Source organism: Centruroides sculpturatus, unplaced genomic scaffold, assembly GCF_000671375.1.
Source record: "Centruroides sculpturatus isolate CEXI.00-Female unplaced genomic scaffold, Cexi_2.0 scaffold1165, whole genome shotgun sequence".
NCBI classification, from domain to species: domain Eukaryota; kingdom Metazoa; phylum Arthropoda; class Arachnida; order Scorpiones; family Buthidae; genus Centruroides; species Centruroides sculpturatus.
The window spans coordinates 143845-167801 of NW_019385337.1; the positions used below are offsets into that span (position 1 = coordinate 143845).

The 23957-nt window shown below is 29.6% G+C and overlaps 1 protein-coding gene across 6 annotated transcripts in view; it reads right to left on the bottom strand.

The window, feature by feature from the left end:
• LOC111637817 (cyclin-D-binding Myb-like transcription factor 1) overlaps positions 1-23957 on the bottom strand; it is a 78300-nt gene that overhangs the window by 35202 nt on the left and 19141 nt on the right. For 5 of the 6 annotated variants that reach the window (XM_023383383.1, XM_023383382.1, XM_023383380.1 and 2 more), the window contains exons 2-3: positions 8059-8360; positions 3047-3187 (exon numbers count right to left, since the gene is read on the bottom strand). In XM_023383383.1, the coding sequence (XP_023239151.1) occupies positions 3047-3187; positions 8059-8338 (421 nt within the window). In that variant the 5' untranslated portion in view covers positions 8339-8360. The remainder of the gene's footprint in view (positions 1-3046; positions 3188-8058; positions 8361-23957) is intronic. The other variant, XM_023383384.1, reaches the window with a different exon arrangement.

Consider the following 23957-nt stretch of genomic DNA (forward strand, 5'->3'; position numbering starts at 1 on the left):
TTTCTTCAATTATTAATTTTATATTAAGCTAGAGGACCATGCTGCTGATATTTTAGTCGATTCCCGGAAGTTGATTGCAAGGCCTTTATGCTTTGCCTTACAAATCTGCCAGGCTTCCGCGTAATGTCGGTGTCTCCTGTCTCGAACTATCTGCATTAGTCTTGCTTGGTCCCATTCAACATTGACGTCTTGCTGGTCCGCTAGAACGTAGGTGGCTAGCGCAGTGCAAGGTTGTTTTTTTCTTATATTTGCTTGATGTTCTGCTAACCTGTCTTTGATACTTCTTCCTGTTGCCCCTACATATATTAATTTACTTCGTCGCCTTGAGTCCGTAACTGGAATTTTATATACCCCGGGGAGTGTTCTTCTGTCCACTAAATCTTTATCAGATCGCAGTAGTTGGTACGTGGTGTGGGTTCTTTTATATATGATTCTTTTGTTCTGGGCCTTTCCGATGCGTCGGAAAATATTATTCAACGACGCATTATATTCCATCGTTAAAACTCCTTCATTATGAGGTAAATTTCTCCTCTTAAGGCTCCTATTATTCTTGTTGATAATAGCTTTAAGATTAATCCCGTACTTTCTGGCTAAGTTATATACATAATTCAGTTCATCCTTTCTATCTATCACAGATCCGGTGGTTTGCGTCGCACAGCATCGGAAAGACGACAAAGGACCTCCTAGTAGTACTCCTTTGCGATGGTTCGGCCTTGTGGTGCATACTCACAATACACCACCCCACAAGAGTCGAAAAAACTGTCAACATGACCTTGATATTGCCGCGGACCTGCCGCGCTTTTTTGGCCTCAAGGATTGTTCCTGAAAGCCTGCTGAATCTTGTAAATGGTTTACGCTTGTGTATCGCCAAGATTTTTGGCAAAATTTGATGTAATATCGCTGCTCACGTTGTTCAGTCATTTTCCAACTTAGTGGAATCCGACGATAGCTCACTACACGTTCTCACTCATAGGCCGACTGCCAGTGACTGACGCTTCCTTTTGTGCAGGAAAGAATTCAGGGTTGTGCATGACTGTCTCCTCCACAACTCCACCGAAAGAGGCCTCCCGCGCATCATTGGTTTATGCGGAAAAAATAAAAGTCCGATATTTTTTGAACAGACCTCGTATTCTTTACACAGTCTTCCTCTATTGCCTGATCTGACTATTTTGGCCTTCCCTCTACTTCTGTGTGTTGCCATGTTACTTCTTCCTGTTCCTGGCTGTCAGCCTCTATATGCTCCATTTCTACAGTTGGATGTTCATTTTTTGATTCTCATCAGATAGGATGTATTCTAATGTTCTTATGTCTGACTCATCATGGTCACTGTCTTTATTACTCTCAAAACCTTTCAATTTGGCTTCATTTACAAATTTTATATTGTGAGTGACACATACTTTCTTTTCTTTGGTAAGTCACCACTCTCTATAAGCTTTATTTCCCATTGAGTAACCAAGTAGCACACATTTGTTTTTGTTTAGCATTTTATTCATAGTTTATGTCCTATATCCAAAAGGTCTAAAGTACAAAACAGTCATTTGCTTTCCACACTATATCATAAAAGAAATTTCTCCATTATATAGACTACAAACAAAGGCACGAGATGTACAGTTGAATCTACCACTGTCCTTAGTGTAACTGAAAGGAAAAAGAGAGAGAGGTCTAAACAAAGTGGTTGTACAGCACCACCTGGAAACAACAAGATTTGAATCTCAACACTAAATTTCACAGATTATCTATACTAATATAATAAAGAGGTAATGTTTGTATGTATGTTAGTTTGGATGTAGCGGGTAATCTCCAAAACTACTCATCCGATTTCAAAAATTTTTTCACCAATATTTAGAATGGAACTTCAGGATGGACATAGGCTGTATATTATTCCATTAAACATGGGGGATGGACAGTTCTTTACGGTAAGCCTTCCCCGTAAGGCTTACCGTAAAGAACTCTGCTTCTATTATACTATTTTAGATGCGGGTTTTTGTGCTTTTGATTGCATTTTAATAGGGTACGTCAAGAGAATGTACACTAAGAAATAATTTTTTGAAAAATTTTCCCCCACGGGGGAAGTGTTATACATTTATAATAGATACATTTTGAGCCACAACAAGGCGTGGCGGGGTCTGCTAGTAATATAATAATTGTAAAAAAAATAAAATTTCATTAGTCATTAAAAATTTTCAAGATCCTGAAAATGCTTTCATTATTGATCTAATATTGGATAATACCATATATGTCTATATGCACCATCATACTTTATAAAGGAATAATATTGAAGTAACATGATTGAAATAAATCTTGATAATAGATCAAGTTATTTCAAATCATTTTTTACATCAAATGACAATATGCCAAAGACTACTTATTCAACTCCAAATCTAAAAACTAATACTTTTTTTTGTTTGAAGTTTTTGCAAACATACAAAATATGTATCTAAAATTTATAATTTAGATGTAATTTGGTTAATTATTGTAAGCTATTTATTAAACAAATTAAAATTAGAACATTTCTTTTTGTTTTCATTTTTCTCTCTAACATTTTCTCCTCCATTGCATTCTCCTCTTTGATTCTTCTAAATTCAAATTCAAAAATGTGTCTCTTTTTTCTTTGAATGAGTGAAAAATAAAAATCATAACACTTATTAATATGTAATCAGTTGAACAATTAACAATGTGTTGACATAGTGTTTGTTAACTGTTCAAACCGGTTGTATTTTATTACTGTAAATATTCTTATTTTTTTATACAATCAAGTAGGAAATTATCTAAAGAATATCTCTTTATGATAAGTACTGTATATATAAACAGTGTACTATTAAAATTAATTTTCTATTTGAATTACTTTTAATAATTCACTTATTTAATTATCCTATTTGATAATTAAATAAGTGAATTATTAAAAGTAATTCAAATAGAAAATTAATTTTTTAAACAAATTATAATTAATTTTTATTACTCTGTACAACAGAAATAATAATATTTAAGAATTTATTGCACAGTTCTTTATTTAAAAAATAGCATCATGATAAAGAAAATTACAAACCTGGTAAAGTTAAAATAAATGTAGGACCATCTTGCTCTAAATGAAGATGTTTTGAAAGTGGTTCATCTGTATCTGAATTTATTGCTGACATTGCTACCTTAGCATCATTTTCTAAATGTACTACTTCAGAAGATATTGTACCTAGAACAAATACTGTACATTCATTTATTTTTGAAAATGTTAGAAAATTAAAAAATTAAATCTTAGCTGTCACAAGTGTTAAAATTATTTAAAATCTATCACAATCTAGTTTAACATTTATACTTTTAAAAGTTTTTGTCTTACAAGAAGACAGCCAGATGTTTGCATCTCTGATTTGAATGAAAATTGATGAGCACGTAGCCCCAAACACAAATAGTTCCTTGCCCAAATAACAGGACCCACTTCTCAAGTGTTTCCAAAAAAACAGACATCTGAAAACTGAGTAATTAGCTGTAAGTCTAGAAGTTCTATCAATATTCAGAATGGCAGTAGACGAGTGGATAAGGTTCTAGATGCTGGAGCAACACAGTATGGATTCAGTCCTTCGTGACTTTAGTTTTTTTTTTTTTTTTAAATATGTAACATAGTTATTTTATTATTTTGTTGAATCATTAGAATTATTATTACTATTCTTATTCCTCACATTTAAAAGCTTATAAAACGAGATTAAAAATTATGACATCTGTTTAGTGAAAACAGTTTCTGAGATTTAATTCCTTTGTGTCATTAAATAAAATTTTTATTTTGGCTTTAAAAAGTGCCAAATTTGTGTTTAAGGCTCCATGCTCACCAACTTTCATTCATATTGGAGATCCAAATGTCTGGCTGTCTCCTTGTTAATTTCTAATTCTTATGTTATGTAAATAAATTCATAAAATTTATAAGTTTTGGAAATAATTATAAGTTAAACTAAAGTGTTTTTGAGACAATTCTGTTAAATCTTAAATATTTTAAACATGATACATCATAGTATAAAAGTTTTTTACTGTTACTGTCTACTATAGAATGCTAATTACTTATTAATTATTTACTGTATTGTTTGCAAGTATTTTAATTAATTCTGCACAAATATTTGAAAATATTAATTTGTTTCAATAGATTAAAAAGAAAAACAAGATTTTTTATTGCATAATATATTGAATGAATAAAAATAACTTGTAATATTTCAATAATATTTCACTGTTATAGTCTAAAGTTTGTGCTTATTTACTGATGACAAATGCAATTCACATGAACCAATTAACTGGTGCAAATACAATTAAATTTGATTGACAAACATTTTCGTAACCCCTTTTTTGGCTCTTCTTCAGGCTTCTTTTTAATTCAAAACAGGTTGGAAGTTACCATTTGATTTTATATTAGAATATTAAGAGATTTTGAATACCATATGCGCATGTGTTCCTCATAAGACATTTAAATATAATCGAACAATATGATGAGTTCGAATGCAGAAAACCTCTGCACATGTGTTCCCCTTTAAATATGATTGAAAATTAAATCTAGTAAAGCCTGCCATACCCTTGAAAGATACATCTCTTCCCTAAAATTAATGCAGGTGATTCTGCAGCAAGCCTTAAAAATTTTGATTGCCTCCAACCATTTGGGATGTTCGGGTGCATGGTGGTAAGGATAATTCAGGCTCCGAGGTAGTCTGCCATAATATCCAGGTCTATCACATAGGTGAAAAGTGCGGTAGTACTCCTACTATGTTGTATATCAGATTTATGTTTCCATATCCTGACCCCCATTGAATATTTAGTGGAGCCAACTTACACCATTTCCCTATCCCATCTGTTGTCTCTGATAAGGATGCTATAGATGTCAGGTAGTCTGTTGGGGTTAGTGGTGTCTTTTCCATTACGCAATATGTTGAAAATGGAGGGGCATCTCCTGTAGGTAATATTGACCTGATGTCTCTTGGCAATTGTGGTATACAATGATTTTAAATGGGATTTAAAAGTGAGGGAAATCCTCTCCTTATCATCTTCCTATTTATCTCTCAATATTTCTGCCAGCCCATTTTAAATTAAAAACAGCCTGAAGAACCCAGAAGGGATTACGAAAACATTTGTCAATCAAATGTTAATCATATTCATCATAATCATAATCACCAGTTAATTGGGTCATGTGAATTGCATTTGTTATATTCCCAGTGTGTTGTGCAGTTAATTATTTACTAATGATTATTCATAAAGTTTTCTACTTGTTAGTAAATTTTCCTTTTATTGTTTTGGTTTAAATTTTCTGAAGATTGTAAGATTGATGGGATAAAGCAATGCAGCAGAAGGCCAATCTATCAAAGGGGAGTGCCTCCTGGGACTTTCCATGGGAAACTGGCCCCTATTTAGGTGTTAGACATGTGAAGAAAACCTGGAAAATATCACATGACTAATTTCTTAATGAAGCACAAACCCATGACTAACTAGCAGTGTTTTTATCCACTTGGCCACTATCAGGCACTTTAGTTTTCTGGAATTTTATATCATGCAATACTTGATTATATAGGAGTATATTTTTTAAGCACATGCAATAAAAATAACTTGATAAACTGAATTAATCCAAACAGATAATTACACATTAAAAAGTTAAACAGATAAGTTTACTATTTATCTCTTTTCCATAAAATAAAAGCCATTTAAATTTTCATTTCATCAATAAACTCAAATCATCAGTAAAAAAATTGAAATAAAAGTAACAAAAGACAGTCTTTAATAAGTTTATAATTTTATTTTAAGTTTTGAAGAAACTTGGCTTCACATTCAAATTATATTTGATTTTTTCAACTTCTAGAATTAAACTAAAAACAAAAGAATCTATTTTTTAAATTAAGATATTTTTAGCTTAATTCAATGACATATGTTTAAAAAGTTTTTAAAATATAATAAAGACTAACAGTTACTTTGTATATAAAATTTTATATTACTATTATTACTAATTAAATAGTAATTTGTTTTAATATTTTTGGACCAGTAATTTAAAAATATTCTCTAAGTTAAAAATTTGGATGAAGTCCAAATCCACACATCTAGATTTTTACTAAAATTGGAATTTATTAATAAAAATTCTTTTTAACTAGAAACACATTGTTTTCATTAGCAGGCTCCTTTGTAGACAATTTTAGAATACTCCAATATTATTACTAACATATGACTTGCAATCATCATCTTTCTTTCATTAAAATGAAACCACAAATTAGACTGATAATGGAAAAAAAATATATGTATAAGTTTCAAATTAAGTAAAAACTTTTTTATTTATAAATTTTGTTTTGGATGAAACCCAGATGTAATTTGAACTTTATCCAAAATTTTAATATACAAATAAAAATGTTAATAATTTAATAGTTTTAATATTTTTAAATCTATAATTCACTTAATTTTAAAAATTTGTACACAAGTTGTTAATCTGTATTACATTTAAGAAATTTTAATGAAAAAAAAAAAAAAAAGCAAAATGTTAGAATACTTAAAAAATTATTTATTTACTCTTTATAACTCTGTTTTAGAAATTACATGATCAAATGTATTCTAAGTATAGAATAATGTTACTTTAAATATTTTAAATAAATAAAACACCCAAAGTTCTAAAAAATTTTTTAATAATTTGATTATTTTTCAGATAAGAATCTGTATATTTTGTATTAAGATGTAAGTACTGTAATTCATTGAAAGGTCCATTAATAACAGCAAACAGCAGCTGTATTTTTTACAGTCTATTTTGAGTGTTGCTGTCAATTTTANCATCTTACTGCCTGTGTAAAATGTCAAAGTTGTCAACACCATTCTGACTAACCCCTGTATTATATTGATCAACTTCTGAATAACAAATTGACTTTAATTACACTTTGTAACTTTAACATTTACATTTTGCAATTCAACATTACAGAAGACAAAAATAATTTAAATTCTTAATGTAAGTATAATTTGATTAAGAAAATTCTCTGAATGCATAAATGCAATGCTATAAGTCAGGGGTGTCCAGCCCGCAGGCTGCATGCAGCCCAAGGCAAGTTCCAATGCGGCCCAATAACCGTGTAAACAAAACCGACAAATTTTTTAATTTTTTTTTATTTATTTATTTCAACGGCATAAACTCAAAAAAAGAAGTTTCACAAAGTTTACACATATTTTATTTTTGAGTGAAAAGAAAATATTTTCAAATACTTGGAAAGGTGTGAATGGGGAAGGAATACTAAATAAAGCTGGAGTAGTGACTCAAAGAGTATAGTCCCAAATTAGGGGAAAGGAGAGGAAGGCCAAAAGATATAAAGTAGTGAGAAAGGTTAAATAGATCTTCTGTTATGCAAATATTGACCTTTAATTTTCCAACCTTCCTCACTTTATCTTTTGTCCTTTCTCTCTTTCCCCTTGTTTGGGTTTCTAATCCTTGAGTCCCAACTCCAGCTTTATTTAGTATTCTTTCCAGCATTGCAAGATTTGGCTGCTTTGTGCCAAATATGGCTACCCTTTTGTTAGTTTGGCAGAAAAAATATCAATTGGTGTATTGGCTACTTGTTGTGCTACATATTATTTATAAATATATTAGTTGAATAAAAATGCATTTTAAAATGGTGTTTCATTGTTTTTTTTTATTAGAGACCCAAATAAAAATATCTGTGATTTTTGAACAAATTTTTGTTCATTTCCTTTACAATAAATGAATTTATCTATTTCTAAGTATAAATTGGAAGTGTCTGTAGAAGTAATTTTTTAAAATATTCTTTTTCGTGATAAAGTTTTAATACTTATTACTATAATCTAGACATGCTAATTATTAAATATACAAGTATATTTAAGGATTTGGGCTACAAGTATATATAATATATTATTACTTGTGGCCCAAAACTCCAAGACTTCTTCCAATGTGGACCAGAGAAACAAAAAGGTTGGACACCCCTGTTCTAGATGATTCAAAAATGTTTTATTCTATAGGATAATTTTGAAACATACTTTGGCAAATAATTTTTTTAAACTGTTTTTCAAATAATATAAATTTATGAAACAACATCCTAATTCAAAATATTTTTTTACCTTCACCTGCAATCACAACAATTTCAGATGGAACTTGAATACCTGTTGATACATGAATATTTTTTCTCTTGGAAATGCCCATGTCCAATTGATCATCTGGGTCATTTGAAAGCCCTTCATCAGAGTGTATATTAGTGATACTGTTCTCATTTCTAGAACAATTTATTTCTTCTTCAGAAAGATTTAGTCCAATAGGATCTTCACTATCAGTTAATCCAGGAACTTCACTATCCACAGGAAGATCTGTTTGCACTGCCACACCATCGTCAGGTAAATCCATAAAGTTATGTCCACCCACAAACCTAAATAAGACAAAAATGTTGAATTTATATTTTTTATCCAAAAATTATCATCAATAATTATTATTTTATCTATTTTTAAAATTAATTAATTTATAAAAATATATTTATTTGTTAATTCAAAACACCTTTAATAAAACATTTTTGTTGGTCTTTGCCCTCATCTATGGATTCAATGACATCTCCATTTTTGAGTACAAAATCATTTTTCTTCAAGATTCCTTTTTCTATGTCAAGTGTCCTGCATTTGTTAATTAATAATAATAATAATGCCTTGATTCTGGTCCGGCATAGTACACAGCCGCCGGTGTCAGCTGAGTATAACCCACTAAACCCAACATAATAATAATAATATGGATGAGGATGAAATGTATGAATATTTTGGATCCCTACAGATCAAACTCACAGAACATGCACAAATAAAAATAGAGGCTACAAAAGAACACAACAGCATATTAAATTCAATACTAATGACACAACTTAATGCAAATCATACATTTAAAGCAATCAACATGTATATCATTCCAGTATTGATATATTCAGTACTTACTAAAAACATTAGTAAATACTTAGAATTCCTTCAGAAACTAAAGTATCTGTGGAGGATGAATAGCATAGTTATTATGCCAGTAATCCTTTTTGGTGCAGGAATCATATCATATACAATACAAAAATCTGTTGTAAAGCTAAATATAAAGCTTCACAATAGCACATACATCACACTATATAAGCTACCATACTAAACACATGTCACATACAAAAGCATCTGCTGAAACTTTTCCAAATGGAGGAAATGGGATATACTCCCTCTATAATAATTATTGTTTAAAATTATACTATCCCTTGGCTTTCATGTACTACTGGGTACTATTGAATGAGACAGAGAACATAAATTTCCAACTTGCCCACTCTTAAAAGTCTGAAGCAGTGGGAACAAATGACTTTTTTGTCTCCAGTGGAAGTCACACAGAAAATTCTTAAATATAAATACATTACAAACAGCACATAAATAAAAATTTTATTTTGTAGTTATACCTTTATTTTGGTCTTGCATAGTACTACATACTATATTTAGGCCATATAGGATACATAAAAATAATAATATATTATTATTCTTATTTTTCTTTGTAAATAAAGACACAGTCATTCCAAAAATTCTTTTGAAAACCACTATTTTATTACGTGTTATAAAATAAAACTTTAGACGACCAGACCTTCCTTTATAGGCTACTCAACCATCCAGTTAATTCAGTCAAGGTGAAATTCCTGAATGGAACAGGATGGAACAGGATGGAAAACCTGAAGATGTTGTAAGATACACCAGTTCCAATTTTTAAATTTATATTTTTAATTGGATAATTTTTTTGGTGTATTTAAGGAATGTTTTAACTGGATGGCTGAGTAGCCTATAAAGGAAGGTCTGGTCGTTTAAAGTTTTATTTTATAACACGTAATAAAATGGTGGTTTTCAAAAGAATTTTTGGAACAACTGTCTTTATTTGCAAAGAAAAGTTTGTCATCCGACGGAAACTTTATAAAAACAAAAATATATTATTATTATTATTATTATTATTGAAATCTATCTATTGTCATGTCTTGGGAGAAAATGTAACAATTATTTGTATTCATACACTGTAATTTTTGCAGATGTCACATGATAATACTCTGAGTTCTTATTAAGGATGCACCGATAAGCAAAATGGCCGATTACAGATTAATCAGCCATGCATTATCGGCCGATACCAATTAATCAGCCGATTAGTTTTAATAATTTATTGCATTAATAGTGTGAGATCCTGGAGTTTATTATACAGTTAATTATAATGTGGAAAAAACCCATTTTTCTCCACCTGGTATTTCCATCTCTCTCGGGTCAGGTAAACAAGAGACGATCGAATATCCTCGCAAAATCAACAATCTCTTCCTTTGTTTCTAAAATAAATTTCAACATTTAATTATTGACGCATGGAAACTTCGACATTGTTTAAAAAGCTGAAGTGTTTCTGTGTTTAACAGAAACAAAATATATTTCTTTAACCGCTGATATTTGGACAGCAACTACAAACAATTCTCCTTTTTAAAGTGTAACAGCTCACTGGTTGAAGGATGATTTTCAGCAGGAAACAGCTGTTTTGCAAATTGTTTCCTTTGAAGGTTCCCACACAGCTACACGAATCAGTGAACAGTATAAGTTGACAAGTGATAAGATATTCTTAGTACTAAGAGATTCTGCAGTAAATCTGGCAGCTGGAATTAGGAATTGCAACTTAGAAGCATTATCATACGCTGCAGCTGACACTAAACGAATGCATATTTTCTAAACAAGATGTGAAAACTATAATCACAGTTAATAGAAATATTGTCACACATTTTAATCATTCTGCTGTAGCTGTAATCAAATTAGAAGATTTGCAAGAAAAGTTAGGTTTGCAGAAACACAAATTAATTCAAGATGTTCCTACTCGCTGGAATTCTACATACTACATGTTGGAACAGCAAAAGACCCTTGTCACATATACTATAGATAATAAAATTCCTACGTTGAGCCCATATCAGTGGTCTCTCATTGAAAAAATTGTTCTACCATTCAAAGAAATTACTGTGGAAAGCCAGCAAACGAGAAGCCATTTCATCTTCAATAATTCCCACAATAGAGACTCTGAAATTATTCTTATCAAAAGCAAAGATCAGTAGTTCCTTTAGTGGCATTAATACGACAACAGAAGAACTAGAAAATCCAATAAAAAAATATTTTCAGCATATATAGAAAACAAGTCTTTATGCTTGTCATTTTTATTAGATTCAAAATGAAATTTCAAAAAGAGAATATGCTAGAGGAAATCTCAATAAGAATTAAATTCTGAAGCTTCTACTTCTGGAGGTGATCAAGATGGAGGTGCATTTCTAAGTTTTTCTGATTTATTTGATGAATTAGCTTCTGGTAAACGAAAGAATGAAGAATAGCATGTTTTTAAAAAGAAAAAAAAAAAATGAAAGAGACAAACAAACGTTTCAATCAAGAATTAGAAACATATTTACATTTATCTCTAATTTGAGCAAAATAGTTATGAAATATTTAAGTGCCTCAGCATCTTCCATTGAAAGTGAAAAAATTTTCAGCATTGGAGGTAACATTTATGAGCCAGCAAAAAATAGGTTATACCCTGAAAATGATGAAATTCTCATGTTTTTGCATTGTAAAACCCTTAAATTGTAATTTAAGGGTTTTACAGTTTAAATATTAAATTTTTATTTGTTTTATATGTTTAAACTTTAAACTTATGAAACAAATAAAAATTTAATTTTTCTTCTTAACCTATTCAATACTTTTTCTTATGTAAAGTTTAAACTTTATATTGTACGTTATATTATACTTATAATATGTATCGATAAAAGGAATAATTTGATTAGTAAACTTTTTTTAATATTCAGATTGTCATGTAATAAATAATAAATGTATAACAGAAATTTATTAGTTTTTATTACTAGCATTGTATGTAACATTCTAACAAAAATACCAAAATGTAAAATTGGCCGATTATCGAAACCGATTAATCGGTGCATCCTTAGTTCTTATCACCTGCCATCCCCAACACACATTGCCAACTACATATAAACAGGATCAGTTATCTGTTCCCTATTGGAAAAATTCAAAGATCAGCATATCCAGTCATGTTTTGCAACTAGAACAAAGCTTTTGCAGTCTTAATTGACTACAATGAGAATATCTAACAAAAGACAAGAAAATAGATTATATTCTGTTGCTAAATATAGTTAGCAACAGAATATCTTTAATTCATCATTTCCATTACCAGTTTCTGTGAATTTTTTAAGCCTAAATTTTGGCTTTTTTCAAAAAGCTTTTAAACCCATTTTTTAAATTTAGTTTATTTTCTTTTTTGCAAATTTTAAAAATTTATTTTAAATTCACCAACTTGTAATTTTGCCCATCTACAGGTTTTAAGCAATTTAAATAAATTAAAAATATATATTTTTTAAAATTTTATTTATTTTTATTTATCTACTTTAACTTTATTTTATACAGCTTATTTTATAAAGGTTTTTATAATATATCCAATTAATTGCACAACTTTAATATCAATTTATATTCAATAATCAACTAAAGTAAGTAAAACTTTTTGTAGAATATTCTAAGTAAACACATATGTGTGATGTAATTTTAAACTATTATATATTTTAATAAAATCTGTATAAGGACTGAAGAAGGGTCATTAAGACCTGAAATGCATATCTACATCCAGTAATAAAGTCTATATCAATAAGAGTTCGTTGTATGATGTAAGTTATTGAAAAAAAGCCAAACTTTAGGTTTAAAAAAAATCAACAGAATATCTGTCAGAAATTCATTTATTTTCTCCAAAGTTTATTGATTCATGATTCTGAAAGGTTGCTATAATGAAAGTATGACCATTTACAAAGTGATTATACTGATAATAAAATAGTATTATGCTTGTGAGAGAATAATCAAGACCTCTGTTGATCATTATATCATGAGGCCATGAGGAGTTGTTAAATCCAATATCACTGTAAAATGAGTCAACATTCAAATTACTTTCTAGATTATTAATAGGAAACTTTTTCTAAATTTTTTATCTATGATTATTATTGATATAAGAATAAGATATATTGATATAAGAATAAGATGTAAATGCGAACGTGCACTAGGAAACACACAGTTTGGCTTCTGCAGGGGGCTGGGCACCAGAGAGGCAATTTTCTGCTTACAAATAGAAGTGTACATATGTTTTATTGACTATGAGAAAGCCTTTGACTCAGTGGACCACGGCCGCCTAATTAATCAACTGAGAAAACTTGGGCTTGAAACTAACGATATCAACTTTATCACCACTCTCTACTGGAATCAAACAGCCCGGCTCTGCTATAACAACGACCTGACAGACCCAATCCCAATACAAAAAGGCGTCCGGCAGAGCTGCCCATTATCTCCCATTCTTTTCAATATCTATTCGGAAATGATTTTTGACCAAACACTGGCCGACAAGGAGATCGGCATAAAAGTTAATGGACACTACATCAATAACCTAAGATATGCCGACGACACAGCATTAATAGCGGATTCCAAACAAGATTACAGACTATCTTGAATGAAGTGAACACAAAAAGTCAAGCATGGGGTTTACGAATCAACAAAAAGAAAACAAAGGTGATGAAGGTCAGCAGGACTCCTAGCGAAATCACGATCAAATTAAATAACGAAAAGTTGGAGCAGGTACACCACTTCAAGTATCTTGGAGTACTAATTGATGACCAGCTGAATCACGAGGCCGAAATCAAGAGCAGAATCGAATAAGCCAGGCAGGCATTTACCAAATGGAAAACACTCCTTACCGACAGAAGCTTGAATATCATGCTCAAATTACGCACATTGAAATGCTACATCTGGCCAATTCTACTCTATGGTGTAGAAACTTGGACTCTAACAGCAGCCACTACAAAAAAGCTCCAGGCCTTCGAAATGTGGCTCTACCGAAGAATGCTGAAAATTCCGTGGACAGACAAGATAACCAATGCACAGGTCTTGCAGTACATGCACACGGACCGGGACCTGATCAAAACCATCATCAGCAGGAAATGCAAATACTAGGCCACATTGCTAGGAACTACCAAAAATACCATCTACTGCCACTCATCCTGGAGGGCAGGATTGAAGGCAAGAAACGTCCAGGTAGACCAAAAACAACCTGGCTAGATAACATCAACACCTGGTTTCACATGACAACAGCACAAGTTCTACACACAGTGCTAGACAGAGAACAATATCAAAACAAAGTTGCAAACGCCATTCAGCAGCATTAAAAAAGAAGAAGAAGATTATTATTAATAATTATAGAAAAATTGTTTTCCAGAATCAAAATATTAAAATTTAAAATTATCTTTAGTAACTCTTAAAATATAAATAAAAACTCAGGAGTTTTAACTGACAGGCCAAAAAGCACATAAAACTCCAAAAAAGCATCTTAAGAATGATTGCAGGCATAATCAAAAAGATTACAATCTCCTGCAAATGGCATTAAAAATTTAATGTTTTTCTATGGGAAAATCTTTAAAAAATTCTAAAAAATGGAATAAGATAAAACCAAATAGATATTTTTAACAAAAGAATCCTATTTAACTGTTCTGTTAACATATGGTTCAGAGTTTTGAAAATCAAATTCATTTACCATATTTACTCGCACATAGGATGAGGTGTGACTTTAAAAATCAAAATAAAAAAAATTGGATTTATTAATACAATTCTAATTTTATATCAAATGCACGTAAATGCACACATCGTCCCACAAAAATTACTGGCATTTTACTTCAAGGAAAAATCTTATAAAATTGACAACATAATATGTTCACGTAAAGCTGGACAATCTGAAACCTTTTTTGCCTAATCTTAACAGTCGAATTCACTCTCCGTCGATTACACTTACAAGTTTCTCCGAATTCTGATTTCCAAATAATCATCTGTTTTCACCCGGTAATAAATTTAAACTTATATTGGGCTCCCATGTGATTTTGGTATTTAATTCAAAAGCTTTGCTTTTCCTATTGCTATTCATCTCTATTCCTGACAATACACAAGAATGATTCAAATGACCCAGATAAAATACTTTTGTTTTTAAACATCATAGGGTGAGCATCATGTAAAAAATGCAAATATGTGGTTCACAAAAATTATTGCAAAAAAGCAAAGAACCCTTCGCTTGTGCATATAGGATGACCTAAGTTTTTGAAGCAGTGAAAAATGAATAAAATCCTTGTCATATATGCAAGTAAATACAGTATTTTCAAAATTCTAAACTATACATAAAAGAAGAATAAAATAGGATTCTAATGAAAAAAAAAAAAAAAGAAGAAAACTGTTTGGTTCTATCTGCTTCCATTTTCAATAATTTTTGGAAAAGGATTTTTCCATACAAAAAGCATTAAATTTTTAATGTCATCTACTGCAGATTACACATACATCTGAAGAGATTACAAAGTCTCAATTTAAAGGTGACTAACTATCTACGATGAAAAAGAAGTAAAGTGAAAAAAATCATTTATTACTTTATAAACATCATTATAAATGCTACCTTTAAAAACACAATACTTATTTAATACAATATTAAATAATAAAAAATTTTATGAAATAAAAATTAAAAACTTCAATGTATTGAAAACATTTCTTATAAAACATCACAACTTCTTTAATCCAGTGTGGCTTATCTTTGATACTGTAGCCTCCAGACATAAACTGAGTAAATCAATATCTAACAGTGCACACACATGATCCATTATCACCATAAATTTTTACCACATTTTCAACAATCTACTGACTTAAAAACTAAAAACTATTAATCTTTTTTCATTGATTTTAACTGATATTTTCATGAACTTTTTAAAATTTACACAGACTCAGAATACAGTTTTATTACACTTTTAAAAGTTGATGTTTTGAGCTATTTAAAAAATTATTTCCTAAATTCTTACCCTATCACTGCCTATAAGAATTTTTGCAAATACTGTACTTTTTTATGATAGTTTTATACTTCATAGAGAAATAAATTTTTTTATTGTCACTGTTCTTTTTTTAATATACCAGCCAACAATCTTTAAGAAGTTTAGAATTTCAAATTATCTTCATCCATTCTTTGATTTCACCAATCTATTACTTCATTTTGCTCTCTTATATTTTTCCACTCTGTTTGGTATATCAATGACTTTTCAACTGATCTAATATAATGAATGGTCACTTGATGGCTTGAAATTACATAGGTGATCTTACGGTTAGTATCTGGTTGCTTGACATACTCATTGAAAATGATCTATGTAGAAAACTATGCTATTTGTGGGAGGAAACTGAATCTCCCTGCCACAGACATCCATGTTAAAGCATAACTTCAAAATACAAAGATTTCAAAACTTGATGGTTTATTAATCAAGTTGAAAGCATTAGTTTTATTAAAAATTAACTGCTGGAAAAGTACATAAGGCGTTTTAAGTGTCTCTTTTTACTGTGTAGTTTCAGCTTGGACTATTATCAATACAAAGATTTCAATATGAAGATTAATGGGCATGAGTTAGTAGTATAATAAAGTACCCAAAAGCTGACCTAAATGCTGTTTTATTATTGTAAAGTACTATTTGATTTTTATATGACATGGAACTATGTGCCAGTAAGGTGTTCGGAAATATCGCCGAACTTTACAACCATTAACCTAACGGGTACTTTACGCGGGTTTGCGGTTAGTATGCCATGCTTGGGCTTACGCGTGCACCAGAAGTAACTATGTACAAGGTCAGTAAGGAACTCAAATATTTAATGTTAACTCAATTATTCACTATGTACAAATTAGTAAAGAATCAAAAATTCAATGAAAAGAAACAATTAACAAAACCTGACAAAAATAATACAATTTACTTACTAACTTAGAACTATTCCCCCTTGGAACTCGACAATATCAAACAATTAGAACTATGTATAATGAATCTTAGAAACTACAATCCTATCCATCACCTCAATACTAGGAACCTTTTTCCTTTTATCCAACTTCCTTCGAATTACTCCTCTCACTATCCTTAACCTTGCTTCCAATCTTGCTCTGGAATTCACCTCACTCTATCCCTGGCTGGGGCTCACCTCGCTTGTCTTTTCTGGTCGTGCTTGTTTTATACTCTGAGGTGACGGCACAATTATGTCTGGAATCACTCCCCTCATTTACACACTTAACTTCTAACAATTAATTTGCATGTCTTTTCCTGTGCAGTCTAGTTTCCAACATTTCTCGCAAAATCCTTTTACATTATTCTTTTCTATTATATATTCAGGATGTTTATTTTATCAAGGTTTAGCGAGTTCTATACTTTGTGCGTGTGGGGTGTTCCCCCCTTCTTTCTGCGGAACTTCTTTCAAACTTCCGCCTGGGAGTGCAAGTGCGCATTAGTTTCCCTACAGTGCTTTGTCTAGTCGGTGAGTTGGTTTTTCCCTTCATCTCTTTTAGTTTCTTTTTCATTACTAAGGTGAGTGGTGAGGGAACCTTCATCCTAACTAAACATAAACCCCAAACAAAATAGAATAAAAAGCAAAATAAAAATTAAATAATAATACAGCTCAGACTCAGTTCCTTACATTGTCCCTAGTAATTATTAGCACTATAATTCTGTCACTGACAATATTCTGCATATTGTTTAATCTAAGTAATAAGGTATTACTTAAGTTAAATAATATGCAGAATTTTGGGCCAAAGCCCCTCAAGCAGAACATCACATTTTCTAATTACAATTTTGAAATTAAAATTAAAAACAAAAGTTACATGTTAATTTATACAAAAGTAAACCAAGACTGAATCAAAAAATTCTATAAAGAAACACACTGATATTCCAGCAAAATGACTATTTAATTGAACAAATTAAAAGTAAGATTTTCTTACATGTTACATGTTAATTTATACATATGTAAACCAAGACTGAATCAAAAAATTCTATAAAGAAACACACTGATATTCCAGCAAAATGACTATTTAATTGAACAAATGTTTTCAACCATTTTTAATGGTCATTCTCAGGTTACATATCCAAAATACAAAAAAAGAAAATTTTCAAAACATTAAAATATAGTCATTCTTTGAAATATGCTTTTTTTTTTTTGTAAAACTGATTTGTAATTTAAATTATGGAACAAATTATTCATGAATCATAACAACTTTTTAAAAATCCTCACATATTTAGAGTTAAAAGGAATGGAATCACTAAAAATATACAAATCTTTGAGAGAAAATAAATGTATTAACATGTGAGATCCTCCACAATTATCCTAATACTATTTCATGACTTTCCTTATGTCAGTTGTTTGTATACATACTTTAAAAAATTGTTTTATTATCTATGTATATGGTTATCTATATATGTATATGTATAGATTTACCATATTTGTTAGTATCTTACTTTTTATTATTTATTTTTATTCATGTTACATAAATCATACTTGTTTTGTTTGTTTGCATTTGGAACATCTCTTAAAAAATTGTAATGGTTCTATATATTTAAATTACAAATTAGTTTTACAAAAAAAAATGCATGTTACAAAAAATAGTTATATGTTTTAATGTTTTGAAATTTTGTTCTATTGTATACTTTGAATATGTGATCTGAGGATGATTCTTAAATGATGATGAAAAAATATACTTATTCAATTAAATAAAACATTTTGCTGGTTTATTAAGGTGTGTTACTTTATTTAACTCATATGACTTCATACTTAAACTAATTGAAATAGTTAATGTATATTTGAGAGTAGAAAATTTTTAAAAAATATGCAAGTTTCCATTCCATAATATATTTCTATCATAGTTTAGGTCTAGAGTTGTTTTCAAGATTTCAAAAACCATGCAACATAAAATTAGAAAAAGACAGCATGATTTATAATTTCAATAACTATTTTTAATTTTTAAAATATTTACTCTTCTTATAATAAATAATGGTTTAGACATACATAGTGTATACTTGCCACTGAATAAAGTCCTTTCAGCTACATTATTAACAGAACAATCAAACATCTATATAAAATAGCTTCATTTGAATAATTTGTAAGAAAATTTTTGATGAAATTAATTTATTGTATCTGCTAATTATTTGATTCAATAGAAAGATTTGTATATAAAAATGATAATTTACATATAATTTTTTTTCTAAAGATATATTTTATATAAACTAGAAAGTTCATGACAATTAAAAAGCTATTAAGAACATGTTAAGATTTCTCAATATTAAATATTAGCATAGTCAATGCAACTTTTGGAATGTTAGCAGATTTTTTACTAAATGCCACTCAAACTATTTCCATATTTTTCTAAATTAAAATAAAATCAAATAATGATTTATTTTCAAAAAATTTGTTGCTTTCTAATACAAAACAAAAGTTGTGCCTCTAACACTATAAACAGAACATACAAACATTTCTCAACATGCATTTTTTAATTTTACCCTTTGGTGAATGTGCTCTTCAGGAGCTCATGAGAGGGCGCATCGCGGCAATTACACCGCATATGTAATATTACTTGATTTAAGTCAATAATTAATTATTGTTTTAAAAATATGAATCAGAAAATACCATGATATACCAGAAAATTAATTTTACGACATTTTAATAAACAAATTTGGTTATAAAATATTTAGATAATAAAAAAAGTTACTCTAGATCCATGTTCACCTTCATACATGGCATATATAATCACTATATTACTATGCTTTTCACAAACATTTCTACCCATTCCTGACAAATTGATTTTTTCCTATTGTTTTTGTGTATGCCACAAATAAAACAAATTCTAGGTTTTTGCTGCTACTTTGGATGGCTCTTTGTTTCCCTTATATTTTTCCAAAAATATANTTAATAATAAATACGGATATTGATATAGCAAAAACATATCTATTACTGATTTAATCTCTTTATTTTGTTTTTCTATTTTAATTGTTATATTTTTAATTTTTTTGATGTACATTTTAAAAACATTTCTTTTAACATAGTCAAACAATCGCCTTAAATACTCAGGCTATAAGTCTGCTAATTTTAATAATTAATAACAAGTAATTTGTTACTAGAGGTAGACATTAGGTGCCATCTGTTATCTAAATTAATAATTATAATTTTTACATAATTTATTAAATAATTTAGAATCATCTGGAAGAAAAGAACTAGCCCAGGACAGGGCTTGAACCAGCAATCTCTGCTTGCCAGTTGTGCCACCTGGACCCCAAGCAAGCCTTCATTTCCAGATATATTTAAAATTTCTTTTAACTGAAATTGGAACAGACAAATAGTAGTTTATCACCTTCAGTCCAGTAATCAGCTTTATATATTTTTTGATATTCAAGTGTTTTATCTTCTCTTATTAATAACAAAGCTAAAAATGTCAAAGACCTATATTTTTTTTCATTTCTAATTCAAAAGTTGTTTTTATTTAATTTATTAACTTGGATTAATATATGATCTGGTGTAATTTTTTTCTCATCAGAAATTTACACACAATCATCTACATATCTGTTAAAGAAAACAACTGCATTTATACTAGCTATTTTGGTATCAATAAGTTTCATAACTAATTCTTCCAATCTTGGGCCCACACATGTGCCCATTGGAATTCTTTCTTTTTGTATATAATAGACATTATCAAAATGAAAATAATTAATTTTAATTATAAATATGCTCAGCTCTCTCAGTCATTCCAGACATTTTGTTGTTTGTATGCTAGGATATATACTATTGATATTCAATGAGCACATTCTATGACTTATATCTATATTATACTAAAATTTTACTGGTAGAATAATATTTATAATTAGTGCAATAATAATATCAGTAATTTGGAATAAAATAGATCTCTTATTAATACCAGAAGAATTCAAAAATAGTGATTTAAAAGTATGTTCTGAAGAGGGAAAAAAGACCATAAAATAAATTGTAAATATATATTGATTAAAAACCTACTACTGTGAGGTAGGAATAAGGACTTATCACTCATTGATATTTTGAGTGTTTGTGCTTATTATCACTGGTGTGATAAGTCCTTATTCCTACCTCACAGTAGTAGGTTTTTAATCAATTTGTTTAAATCAAGGGCTAAAAGCAATTTCCTTTTGTAAATATATATGTTTAAAAATTTTTTGCATAAATTAACATTTAATTTTTTTTTTAATTAGAAAATGTAACCTCTGCTGAAGAGGGCTTTGGTCCAAAATGCTGAAATGCAGTGTCATACAGGATTACGTTACATTAATGGTGTTTGACCTAAAAATTGTGTGATTCACTTTCCTTGATATAACAAATCTTAGTTTACAAGAAAATCCAAAGTGGACAAAGACAATACAAATGGGAAGAACAGCTTTTAAACTTCTTACTTCTTTATGAAGAAAAACAACTTCCTCAGAGAACCATAGGTTGTTCTTGCTTAATTGTAATCAGTGATGACAAACTAATAATACTTGATGGGAAACATCTTTCAAAAATAACAATACAGTAATCATCGTTAACAGGCTTTACACAAAGATAGATAAGTCATAAAAATTCAAATATCATCATTATACATAATTTGGACTATAACAGAAAAAATATTATTATTATTAAATGAAAGAAGGAGTACACCTTATATAACTCCAGCAATATCAACCAAAAACATTTTCAACCTACTTCCATAGGCCTTCTTCAGTTGGAACATTTAAAACTTAAATGAAAAAGAACATTCAAAAAACATTCAATGGTAATAGTTTAAATTAAAAATAATGGGAAAAACATTCTAAATCAATAAAATATTTGTAAAGTACAAGTATAGGAAATAAAAAAATAAATAAATACATATTATAATCAAAACTTAAAACATAAATAAAATCAAACATAAATGGTACAAAAATAAAATAAACAATTATCAGAGGACCAAGCCTAAGTCAAAATGAGAAGAAGCTAAGATCATTAGGCTTGCCAGGAACCCTAATTCTTATCAGGTCTTTGGAGTTATTAGAAGTCTTTAAAGCTAATAGAAAACACTTTTGTATCAATCATAGGGATGCTGACATGTTATTGATGGCTTGGAAATCTATACACAAGCTTTAACTTGGGCTTAGTCCTCCAATAATTGTTTGTTTGTTTATTTTTATTCTTATTTTTGTATTTATGTTTTAAGTTGTGATTATAATATGTATTTATTTATTTTTTTATCTCTTGTATTTGAATGGTACAAATGTTCTATTGATTTAGAACATTCTNTTTTTTCAGTAATTATAAATTATCCTACCAGTGAAATTTCTTGAGTGTTTTCCAGTTCTTTATAATACAACTTCATTCATCTAAACAGCACTTATTCACTACACTACTTATCAACACACCATCCAAAGGAGAATTATCCCAACAACACTACTTCATCCTACAGCATTAACTGCTCTTTAAGTTTCTTAAGCACCCTCTATGTTTAACAAACTGTACCAGGATTTATCTTATCAATCTAACCCAAACTTTCATTCATCTTTTTATCTTTAGATGAAATTATTTCCAAATGTTCAAAACAATTGTCTTGAACGTCTTATTATTATTATTTTTTTTTAACGTGCTAATATTTATTGTATTTATTTAATGTTAGCCTGTTGTAGAGATGGCACACGTAATTTCTTTAGAATATCTTTTAAAAACATTCCAAAAAGCTGTATCGTTAATGCAAATTTTCTAAGTGTTTGATTTTTTCCATTTATTTTTGATAAAGGTCATTAAATATGACCAAAAATGTTCAAATTTAATAAATATAGCTGCACATTTAAAAGGCGTTTTGAGTGTGTTTTGTCAATTGTCTTTTGTAGGTATTTTCCTCTGTTTTTTCTATTTTCACTGTATTTTGATTTATTTCACATCCATATGTATTGCAATGAGTCACTACCACTGAGTTCAGATAATTATACTTTTATTACTCTTAAATATTTGGTTATCCTTTTTCTTAACTTTCTTTCTGTTTCTCCTACATATCAATATTTTCAGAACAACTACATTGGAAAGACTATACAATGTTTCTTTTTTTCAAATATGGGGCTGTCCATAAATTATTTCTGCATTTTTCTTGAAGTTTTCACTCCCCCCATTGTCCCAGTTTCCATAACACAATTTCCACTTCAGACATCCAACAAAACTTAATCCCTCTCAAAATCTGTATCACTTTATGAATAATAAAATGTATAAAAGTTAATGAAATAAAATGAACGTCCATTGAAACTCAACCTCCCTCTCCCTTGTCTGACTTGTCATAATCCTCTCCCTCCCTCCTAGTGTTGATGTCATTTATAGACAGTCCCTGATACTAGAGAGTATTTCTTATTTATTCGGTCTTAGTAATTTATTAAGTTTGTTTGTTCTATAATTAATATAATACTTTCATTTTTAACAATTGTCTTTATATTTTCAAATAATTTAGGCACATAAGTAACTTAATTGTAAATATTATCTATATATATAAAATTGCTTGTCCTGACTGACTGACTGAATGACTCACTGATTCATCATCACCCAGAGCAAACCGCTGGACCTAGAGGTGAAATTTGGTGCACAGTTAGGGTACGTCATGAAAATGCACACTAAGAAAGGATTTTTTGAAATTCCCAAGTGAGGGGAGAGGGAGAGCATTAAGGCTTAACTGGAATAACGGCTTCTACTGTACTATTTTAGATGCGATTTTTTGTTTTTATCTGCATTTTAGTAGGGTACGCCATGGCAATGCACACTAAGAAGGGATTTTTAGAAATTCCTAAGTGGGGGGAGAGAGAGAGAGCATTAAGGCTTCATCAGAAAAACAGCTTCTACTGTACTGTTTTAGATGCGATTTTTTGTTTTTATCTGCGTTGTAGTAGGGTATGCCATGAAAATGCACACTAAAAAGGGATTTTTCTAAATTCCCCCGCAGGGGAGAGGGAGAGGATTAAGGCTTAACCGGAAGAACAGCTTCTACTGTACTATTTTAGATGCAATTTTTTGTTTTCAACTACATTTAGTCTTCATTGAGTACTTAGGTGTATTAAATTAATAACATTTCAGACATTGTTATAAATATTTTTATCTAT